The sequence below is a fragment of the Neopsephotus bourkii genome, unplaced genomic scaffold (assembly GCF_033783945.1).
Source record: "Neopsephotus bourkii isolate Nb327-2 ecotype Australia unplaced genomic scaffold, CSIRO-AGI_Nbou_v1 NB_822, whole genome shotgun sequence".
Taxonomy (NCBI): domain Eukaryota; kingdom Metazoa; phylum Chordata; class Aves; order Psittaciformes; family Psittacidae; genus Neopsephotus; species Neopsephotus bourkii.
In genome coordinates this window covers 274,970-285,591 of record NW_026901318.1, presented here as the reverse complement: position 1 = coordinate 285,591, position 10,622 = coordinate 274,970, and the positions used below count along the sequence as shown (strand labels likewise).

The following is a 10,622-nucleotide window of genomic DNA, read 5'->3' as shown; positions in this document are numbered from 1 at the left end:
CTTGACCAAGCTCTCTAGAATTGAAACGTGTCCACGCTGATGTGTGCATGGGAATTTGGCATGCCTGGGTGTCGGGTGGGTATTTGGAAGCATTTGTTTCGGGGACTCCAGAACTCGCCTACACTTCCAGAACTCCAGGAGGCTTTTCCAAGGAAATAAGTTATTTTAAATCTTCTGTTCTTTTCTGGTGCGTGGGTGACATTCGTAGCAGGATTATTCCTCAGGGACAATATATAAACCAGCAGGGGGTCATGGATGTTTTTTGTGTGGACTCTTTTCCAAGCCTTTGGCTTTCAGGTCTGTTTTCTCTCATTCTACTTCACTGCTCCTTGGGAAACTCTTCAGCCCTAGCTACTCTTGTAATAGGAGCCCTGAACCAGTCACATTGTTTATAAATTGGCACATCTTATGCTTTTGGATGCACTGGAGAACATGCTGGGGACATTATTTCAAGCATCCAGCATCCTGGTTTATGATTTACCACTGCCATATGAGGAATGCTGATCCTGATTCTATTGTCCTGAAATCACCCTTGGCAGCAGCTGCGAGAAGATGCCTAAGAAATGGAAGCGAGGAAGCAAGAAAGCAAGAAGGCATATGATTTCCTCACACAAAAATCACATCTGAAATGTTCCTCTCCTCCTGTTCTCAAGAATTTCCCATATACCCTCTTTGACACACCTTATCAGGTTGCCTTCCTCAGAGGGAATCCTTACCTCAGAGAGCTTCAATAGCTCATTTCTTCTTTGCAGCACACCAGTGACTCGGGACAAATTGAATCTTCTCCCTTCTCCTGTGCCTACTCTGAACTGTTCCATTTCTTTACCCCCAGAAGTATTTACTTCTGATTTATTCATGAGATAGTCCTGATCATGTTTCTAACCACCACTCTCTTCTTATGCAGTAGCAGAGATTTTACACAGGATTTTGCTGCCATGGCAACTTTGCTGCATCTTCTGTATTTACTTGTCTCAAAATCATCTTAAAATGCATTCTTTGGCAATAGAAAGCTGAAGTGGCTGAAACATCACAATTTTCACTTCGTGCTTATCACAGCAAGGTGAAAGTGAACTCTGTCTTTCCAAATGGGAGTTGTTGCTGATGACACAGCACACTCTTCTGCTGTGAGCACACAGAGATGCAAGTATCAGCAGAGATGGGTCTGTTGATTTTCTGCATGAAACAGCATATTTTTATGGGCTGTGCAGCATTTATTTTGATTTCCAGGTGTTTGGAGAAGTGTCCTCGCACCCTGTCCAACACCCTCCTCTTCATTCACATAGAATCATAGATTAGTTAGGGTTAGAAAGGACCTTAAGATCACCCAGTGCTAACCCCATGCCATGGGCAGAGACACCTCACACTAGACCAGGCCGACCAAGACCCTGCCTTGAACACTGCTAGGCATGGAGCACATGCACGGGAGCAAGGCACAGACACTAAATGCACAGTTTTGTCTGTGAAGTAGGACAGAAGGTCAGTCTGTTCTCTTTCCCTTCACCTTTCATCCGAGCCCATTTGCAATGACATTTCACATATTTATTAACACCTTAGCCCATCTGCCTCTATAACCATTTTAGTCTCAACCCCGTCCATCAGCTGGTACTGCTTTATTTCTTGTGTTACTGTGGAGCAGTTTTGCTGCATGTGTGGCAAAGCATGTACTGGATGGGGTCTTCTCTCCACATCAAATAGAGCCTTTCTTTTAATTTTCTTGAACTATTCTTTATAGTTGACTGTATTACTTCATCATGTACCTTTTCTTCCATTATTAATTTAGCTTTAATTTTTAGATCTTTAATGCCCTTCCTCATTTATTTCTTCGGTTGGACCCATTTAATCAGTTCTGTTCTTCTGATATCATTATTCTTGGGTTTTGTAAATTATTTTTTTATTTCTTCTCCTTAAATCTTCACTCCAAATCTACTTCTTTTCCCTGGAAAAAGGCATCTGTTGAAGTGATTGACTGTCAAAGGGGGAAAGGCTGGGAAAAGCAGACGGTTTCCTGCTAAAACATGTGTGTCCTTGTTCTGCAGGAGACCACCAAAATTGTAATGGCCTTCAAACAAGATGCATTGGAAACTGCATTTGGGAATGAAAATGTTTGGTGACATTCTTGCTACCACGTAAACATAGTAGCTCAGTATGAGAAAGAAGAGGAAAGTCATGTACACATTGCTGTGTTCAATATATTCATCACCAATCTGTGTGCATGAGTTGAATGCACCATTAGCAGGTTTGCTGAAGATACCAAATGGAGAGGTGCTGTTGACTCTCTTGAGGGACAAGATGCCTTGCAGAGGGATCTAGATTGGAGCACTGGGAAATCATTAACGGGATGAAATTTAACAAGTTCAAATGCTGGGGTTTGCACCTAGGATGGAATAATGCCGGGCATAAGCAGAGATTAGAAGAGTGTCTGGAGAGCAGACCTGCAGAAAGGGATCCAGGGGCGCTGGTCAGCAGCAGGCTGTGAGTCAGCAGCGTGTGCCAAGAGAGCAAACCCCATCCTGGGGTACATCTGACACAGCATCACCAGCCGGTCAGCAGGGGTGATTCTCCCACTGTATTCAGAGTTGGTGCAGCCTCACCTGGAGCACTGTGGGCAGTGCTAGGACCCACCATTAAAAAGGATGTGAAGGTCTTGAACGTGTCCAGAGGAGGCAACAGAGCTGGTGACAGAAATGGAAGGAAATGTCCTGTAAGGAGTGGCTAAGGGCTCTGGGCTTGTCTAGTTTGGAGAGGAGGAGGCTGAGGGGTGACCTCCTTGATCTCCTACAGCTTCCTTAGGAGAAGAGAAAGGCCCTGAGCTCTGCTCCTTTGTACCCAGTGACAGGACACATGGGTATGGTTCAAAGCTGCATCAGGAGACGTTCAGACTGGACATCAGGAAGCATTTTCTTACCAAGATGGAGGTCAAACACTGGAACAGGTTTCCTGGAGAAATGGACGATGCCCTAAGCCTGTCAGTGTTTAAGAGGCATTTTAACAATGCCCTTAACAACAGGCTTTAACTTTTGGCTAGCCCTGAAGTATTTAGGCAGTTGGACTAGGTGACTGTTGTGGATCCCTTCCAATGGGAATGGTCTAGTCTATTCCCTCTCCACTTACAAAATACACTGAAGTTACCAACCCCTTTTGGAGCATTATGTACCACAGAAGCATGAAAAATAACAATAAACCCCTTCACCTCAGGCACCTTCATCTCTCCCACATTGTTCTGACTTGCGCTGTTAGCAATGCAGCTCAACTTAATGTCTCAGTAAAAAAACATGAACTTGTATAACCAGCAAATTACTGGCAAATTTAAATGTGTGCCAGAAGTTAAGTCTGTGATAAGGCTGTTTGATATATTCTGTACAGAACTTCCTAATTGTTTATGCATACAATTAATACAAACATGATGCAGCATGCAGAAAAAAGCTTCTGTAACATGCAACGTTTGTGATTCTCATGTAGAAACAAGCTTTTTGTCTCTTTAAATTCTAGAGTAACCTTTTACTGTAGAGAATGTGACCTCTGTCCGCTATTGCATTCTGCAATCTTACATTTTTAAATACAGGAAACTTCAAAAATCTGTTCTGTGTTTCTCTGGATTTAAGTTATCATCCTGAAATAGGATTGATGTAGAATATTATGTGCAAGTACTTAAGCTAGGCTGAGCCTCTAGAAGACAGGCTTTCAACTACTTTGGAATAAATGAATTGCTGGCTTCAGAATAAATACTAATGGCCATGGCTTTGCAAAATAGTTCATGAAAACACATGTAATAATTAAAGAAGACTGTTAGTGATGACTCTTGCTAACACAGATGTGTTAAGGCTATGTTAAACATTAAAATGTGCACTGTTCCCACCATGCACCCGTGACAGACAATGACCCTCACCCTACCAGGAGCTTTACACTTGCCCATTATTATTAGGGCAGCATTTCTTAAAATGCAAATAGTAAAACATCAGGAAGCAGTTCAATAAAGAATATCAAGCTTCTCTCAGTACTAGGAATATATATATGGCCCTTTTCATAATCTGTATGAGAAAGTGGAACGAAGTGTGAGAATTCAAATTAACGTATATTTACAGAATGAAACCTGATTTTCAATTGGACATAAATGAAAACCATTTTGACAACCCTGCAGATGACACTCCTGGGATTTTAATTCCCCCCAAAAAGACCAGGTATCTGTTTCATTTTAAGGAGGCTGAGAAATATCACAGTGAAGGGAAAAGGAGCTCTTGAGAAAATTTATAGGAGAATTTCTCAGGAGATATTTAAGCTGCTAGCCTTTGGGTAGAAAGCTCTTTGGCCTACAGCTGTCAAAGAAAAAAAAAACATCAAGCCACAACAAACAGAAGAAAAACATCTGTTTTTGCTGAATCTATCACTGTACTTTGTAAACCTACAATGTAAGTGGAAAAAAAACAGACTGCAAGTTGTGCCTGCTTCTTTATTTTCCCCTTCTGTTATTAATGCTATGCTATTAAAATCCATTTGGGTAGTCCAAACAAGTCTTAATTTTTTAATAAAGAAATGAACTTGGCTTAGTGTTGTTGTGGTTTAAGCTGAACTCAGGACGTGTGAATATTTAACAGACCAATGATCAGTGGATATTCAACCAGAATCAAAAATGTTGAACATGCATACAAATTGTTGCAGGAATATTTGAATTAGATTCCAGCTCTCAGAAATTTGCCAGGTATATCAATTTTAAGTACTATTAACTCACTTCTGAGTAGTGAAATTGGTCTAAAAATAGAAGCGTCAAATGAATCCCTCTCATTCTATAGCACTGTAAGATTAATAGTTCATTTAGAATTTCGTAACAGGGCAAGAAGTTGATGGACTGTGTCCAAAAACATCCAAGTTCTAGCAATGCCCCTATGCTGAAATCCATGTGAAACCAACACTGCTCACAGACAAGACATTAATAAAATAGGCAGACACGTTGATTGAAAAAGCTTCAGAACAGCTTATGTTTTCACAAACTGTGCCTCTAAGGAGAGCACTGAGAGGAAAATCCTTGATGTGCGTATTTCTCTTTTGTGTATGATAACTATGTTATCTGGGATTTTGAGATATAATAAAGAGTGTTGCTGAATGAAAAAGGCAAATACTGCTCTTACTTGTAAACTGTTAACATTACGAAGACACAGGATATTAAACTGATTATTTGTTCATAAATCAATTACTTGGTCTTGGTTTTGTCTTCCTACGTGCACAGCGTAATGTTTAAAGTCAAAACTAGCTTTTTACTTTTCAAAACCTTGTCTTTCAATTCTTGAATTAAGAAGAGGCAGAAGTTACCTAAAATATCCCATTAAAATGGGCAGGAAAACCAGAAACAAACTTTAAATACACTCTTCACCACACAGCATAAAAAATCATGGTCACAGCTTCATATTTAATGTGGAATCACTTTAAGTATACAGTATTTCAAAAGATCCACAAACTGGTTAAGAGTTAAAAGCCAGTAGAACAAAAATACAGGAAATCCAAAATACTTCTTTGACCTTTTTAATCCTAAATTTTATGGTCACTTGCCTGAATAGAAAGGTTTGATTTATAAGGAAAGAAACTTTGGTATGGAGCTGAACTAGCCACATGAATAGCACCTGTAGCTTTCGAAATAAATAGTAATAGCTAACTAGATACCACGGCAGCAAGATACCCTCTTAAGGACTAAGGAAAAGCACATGCTTTGGGCTATGCATGAAGGCTAGGCGACAGAAACTAGTAAGTTTAAAGTAACTTTAAGCATTTCTGCTTTCTAGATTTCTGATGCAGACATTATGAATATTTCCTGCAATGAGAAATCTTTCCTTTTATTTGCTAAAGACTAATAATCCCCTAAAAATTGCACTCTGATGCTTGAAGAACACTGTATTTTTTCTTTAAGTCCTTAGACTCCATTTTGCTGAAGTATTGTATTTTTATTCCACAGGCCCATGCTGTTAGCAGTTAAGTGTTGCTAACAGAAATATCCCCCCTACTCCATTTATTAAAAAGGTCAAAGATAAATTTGACCTCAAAACGGAACAAAAGAGTGTTTTTAGTAAATTGTACCAGAAATAACAAAGGATTTTGTAATGTGTGATATTTTCCTACAGCCATTGATAAAGTAGTTACCGGAATGTTAGTCTATATTAATCTGTGTTTTACGGGTTTACAACAAAGCATAATACACATTGAAGAGAATGAGTGAAACTTCAGTTTCCAGTGTATAATGAATTTTAGTAATTTAATAAATTTTAGTTTCTATTTGTGTATTCCACTATAGTGCTGTGACAACAAATCACACCTGTGTACCAGAGCATACATCAACAGTATGATGTAACTTTACTTACACCACTGCTATATTTAGCTTTTTGAAAGAGACATAAGCATACACTATGGCCACATCAAATAATTTTCTGGGGTTTTTTTTGGATAACCTTCACTTTTCAGTAATACTTCACTTTTAAAATTTGAATTATTAAAGAATCACAGAAAGGTCATACAGGAATAGCTATAAGGAATAACCTCACAGGCACTGATATGACAAACATTTATTTTAAGGGCTGAGAGGCATTAATATCAGATTGACAAAGTTGACTGAGAAGAACAACTAACTTTGTCTAAATGGGAAATGCCCACTTCTCCTTGTATGCTGAGAAAAGAAATTCATAAAGTTATTTTGGCCTTGCTATATCACAAAGTCAATCATACAAAGACCTACGCGTTTAACCTAAAATTATAGTTTGAAAAGCCCTTCTATGAGAAACATCATGCAAAACTTCGATCAATTATGCAGCTGCTTTAAAGCTGTTGAAAGACCATACTGTATATATTAGCTTTTATACTGCTAATGCACAACTAACAGCAAACTTGATTAGATTAACACAAATATGTCTTAATTACACCGTTATATCACACTAAGGAGACAAATGCCACAAGATGGGCAAAAACATTGAATTCTGAGCACTAAAATGGCAGGATAATTGTGTTGTAACCCCCTTCACATTAAAAAAAGCCATAATCCTGCAGTCTCACTTTACAAAAAAAGTTTTGTAAAATATTAACTGGGAAGGGAACAGTTTATACCATTCTAACACAAAGTAACTCATACAACTAGTGTCAAAGGCAAACAAAAAACTTCTAGAAAGTTAAAATACACATAGCAAGAAAAGCACAAATCCTGCATTAAATACAGTTGAGAAGACAATGCACTTGTTAATAAAAAAGAAAAAAAAAGAAAAATTACTAAAATTAGCAACACATTTAAAGAAAACACAGTGAGGGAAAACTATTTTTTCTATAATAATATAGTTTCCATTTGCAGTCTTTCCATCCATAATTTGTCTGGTACAGTACATCCATTAAAATATTTAGAATGTCACAGAAGAGCTAGGTTGTTCTCTTCCAGATTAACTCACAAGTTGGTTTTGGATGTTTTAAACAGACATTATTATGAATGAAGTAAAAGCAAGGCAACAAATGGACGTTTTATCACCTTCCATCCTAGCAGTGATAACAAGTTTTTCTTAAAAGTTATCATAATCTTTCTTGTCTTTTTTCCCCTCTGCTTCAAATCCATCAACCCCATCACTGTCCCTTCTCCTTTTACGATTATTATGAATGTTGAAGCGTTGATTCATCTGTGGTAATGGATCCATTCCTAAAACTTTGTGTATTTGACGGAATGCAAGGAGTCTCAGAGCAAACTACAAAAAAGGTAGAAAGAAGATATTTCTCTTAGAAACAAAGGTCAATCTTGAGAACTTTGTCAAACAATTAATGAAGAAAATTAGCGGTCTAGATATTATTCTTAGCTCTTATTATCCTCTCTTCCTTCCCACAACAAAATCAACACTATAAAATGTCTTATGTCACATTTGCTGCTTCTGTAAAAAGTACATCATCTTGGCATAAAAATACCGTGTTTTAGCTACTGGACTTGAACTGAAGCAGCCAAGGCTTGTCAAACATCCAATTACACATTAGTAATCTTTAGCAAAAGGATCAAATGTAGAAATAGGGGCAGTAACCCTGTAAGCTACAAGTGTGAGTCATCGGTACTGTAAGTAGATACAATAAATGAATATGTGTAAGTTTAATGAAAAATTAAAACTTTTATCTGTAAAATATAAAATGCCAATGTAACTTTAAATCTAATAACATACTGTTGTAGAGTGAGCATCTTTACAGATATATACATATGGGAGTGCTTCAAATTTTTCATGAAAATATGTTAATTATAGTGCAGAAATGAACATGATTATAGATCTTCTATTGTGACATGTTCATTGCCTAGCTTAACACTGGTAAGACCGAACTGTATTCCAAGAAAGTAGAATTTATGTCTACCAAATACCTCCATTTAGAAAACAAAACCGAACAACAAGTAAAAACCACCCCTAAAAACTGCCATCATATTTAGTTACTTCACACATATGTTTCCTTACCTGTGCACTTGAAGTAATATCCTCTCGTTGCTGATCTGTCATTATAGCAAGTGTGTCAAAAGGATCTTTTTCACAAGGGTCCAGAAGGCCAGGACCACCTACAATGGTTTGGCTAATTAGTAGCATATCTCTGCATTATTTCAACCATTACAGATTTTACATCAGTCAAGTGTAAGCAGAGACACTGATCAAATGCAACTTGCCTTTAAGGATGATTCCTGAAGATATACACTCAAACACTCTTCTCAGTGCATCCCCAGGACTCTGTGGCCCCGTAGCGCTGCTAATTGCTTTTTCCACAAGCAGTTCCATAGCCTAGACCAACAATAAGAAAATCCAGCCAATTCAGAAGACAGATTAAACAGAAAAAAAAGCTGCTATATTGTTCAGTAATTCTGAATCCATAATTTTGAAGAACATTACACTTCATAGAGCACTTTCAGTTAAATGGAAATAAACCCCAGACATTTTGTAAGTAGTTCACACATTTATACATAAATACGTATATAAATAATTATATAAATATTTTATAAAAATAAAGATGGTGCAATATTAACACTGAGTACTGATACTGATGCTTCTCTTCACAAGTTGTTCAAAAGTTTTACAGGAATGTATACAGCAGCAGCATACGCATGCCAGCAGACAACTTGTCTGACCATTTCTTGAGACCATAAAGCATTCTGAGTTACAGGAATCTGTCAATCACATGAATAAACAGCACACAGTGAATCTAATGAAAATCAGAAGACACTGTTCTACAACACTCTTCTGCAAGAGTACAGAAATTTAAAACATCAAAAATTCAGTGATAATTCCATGTTTAAGTGGTTACTTTCTCTTCAGTTTAGCAAAACTGAAGTTCACAGCAAGTTTTCTGCTGGATATTGGCTAACACTAACTCAAATGCTAAATAAGTGTGTGTAAAAAAAAACTTGATGATAAAAAGGTTTTCTGAAATGTATACATCGTTTGGTATTGGTTAAATGATTTAAATTATTAATTGTATTTTAAACATTTTCCCTGCCAATATTTCCATGGTTTGTTTTTATTAGACACCATTTTTTTTCCAGAAAAATCTATAGAAGATATTTGCAGAAGTAAAGAACAGCTTTCCTTGTTTCTTTTTCAGTATTAAATGGCTGTTTCAATACCACCCTTTTTGCAAGTGTAATTCTCAAACTGAGCGTCTCTCTTGTTTTTTGATAGGGTTTTATTGTTTGGAGTTGTTTGGTTGTTTTTTGGTTTTAGTCCTCCCCCTCTTCACCAAGTTACAATTGTTTAAATGTTGCCCTTTATTTTTACTTTCCAGGAGTAACTGTCTACTCTGATACATGTGAGTAAATATAGGCAGTGTTGATCATTCCCTAAAGCTGCCTCTTCCTTTTTGTTTTAGCTCCATTTAACTCACAAGTTTCAATCCTTGAGCCTGTTATTTCTATACTCCAACTGTATCACTCAGGATTTAGCAACAGTAATTTAGTTAATTTCAAGTTTGAGGCAAAATGCAGCAGGAAATTAAAAAGGCAGATCATGTTTTTGCATTTATTCAAGTCTAGCTCTTTTGGATCTTCGCAAAAGTCTATAACTTAATCCTTCGAAAATGTGAATTATGGTGCCCTGGTGTTTATGTGCATGAACAGGTGGCTGTCAAGTTCGAAAAATCAACCTTCTGACTTGTTCCTTCTAACTTGTAGGAGCTTGACAAAATTTTTCTAATTTAGTTTCTATTTTTAGGTACATAAAGAAGAGGTTACTAACATCCATATTCAGACTTGCTAACAACTTCTATTTGTACAACTACTTGGGCTCTTTTCAAACAGCTCTGGCATCTCTGGGTTGTAACAGGCTTCAAGCATACAGATGAGGAAAATTTCTGTATTCAGAAAAATCTATTTCATCAACCTATGAAATTCCACCTGTAACTGGCAGAAATTACATATATTTAAAATCACCATTTTCATTCTGCCATTGTCTTTATCAGTAAGAGTTTGCCAACGGGCGAAAAGAACAGCTGACTACACAGACTTCAATGCTCATTCCTGTCACTGACAGTACATCAGGTACCAGGAGCAAATCAGGAAACATTTTCAGAGAGAAATGAGCCTTAGCTAGACCCAGCATACTACTTCATAACTCTCTTCCCTTCTGGGCATGCCTTAGACAAGATAACGTGAGAAA

General features: G+C 37.3%; 1 protein-coding gene across 2 annotated transcripts in view; it reads right to left on the bottom strand.

Moving 5' to 3' along the window:
* Positions 1–5,381: 5,381 nt before the first annotated feature.
* ZFR (zinc finger RNA binding protein) overlaps positions 5,382–10,622 on the bottom strand; it is a 45,945-nt gene continuing 40,704 nt past the window's right edge. For both annotated transcript variants that reach the window (XM_061355665.1, XM_061355666.1), the window contains exons 18-20: positions 8,645–8,756; positions 8,442–8,539; positions 5,382–7,700 (exon numbers count right to left, since the gene is read on the bottom strand). In XM_061355665.1, coding sequence (XP_061211649.1) covers positions 7,521–7,700; positions 8,442–8,539; positions 8,645–8,756 — 390 coding nt within the window. In that variant the 3' untranslated portion in view covers positions 5,382–7,520. The remainder of the gene's footprint in view (positions 7,701–8,441; positions 8,540–8,644; positions 8,757–10,622) is intronic.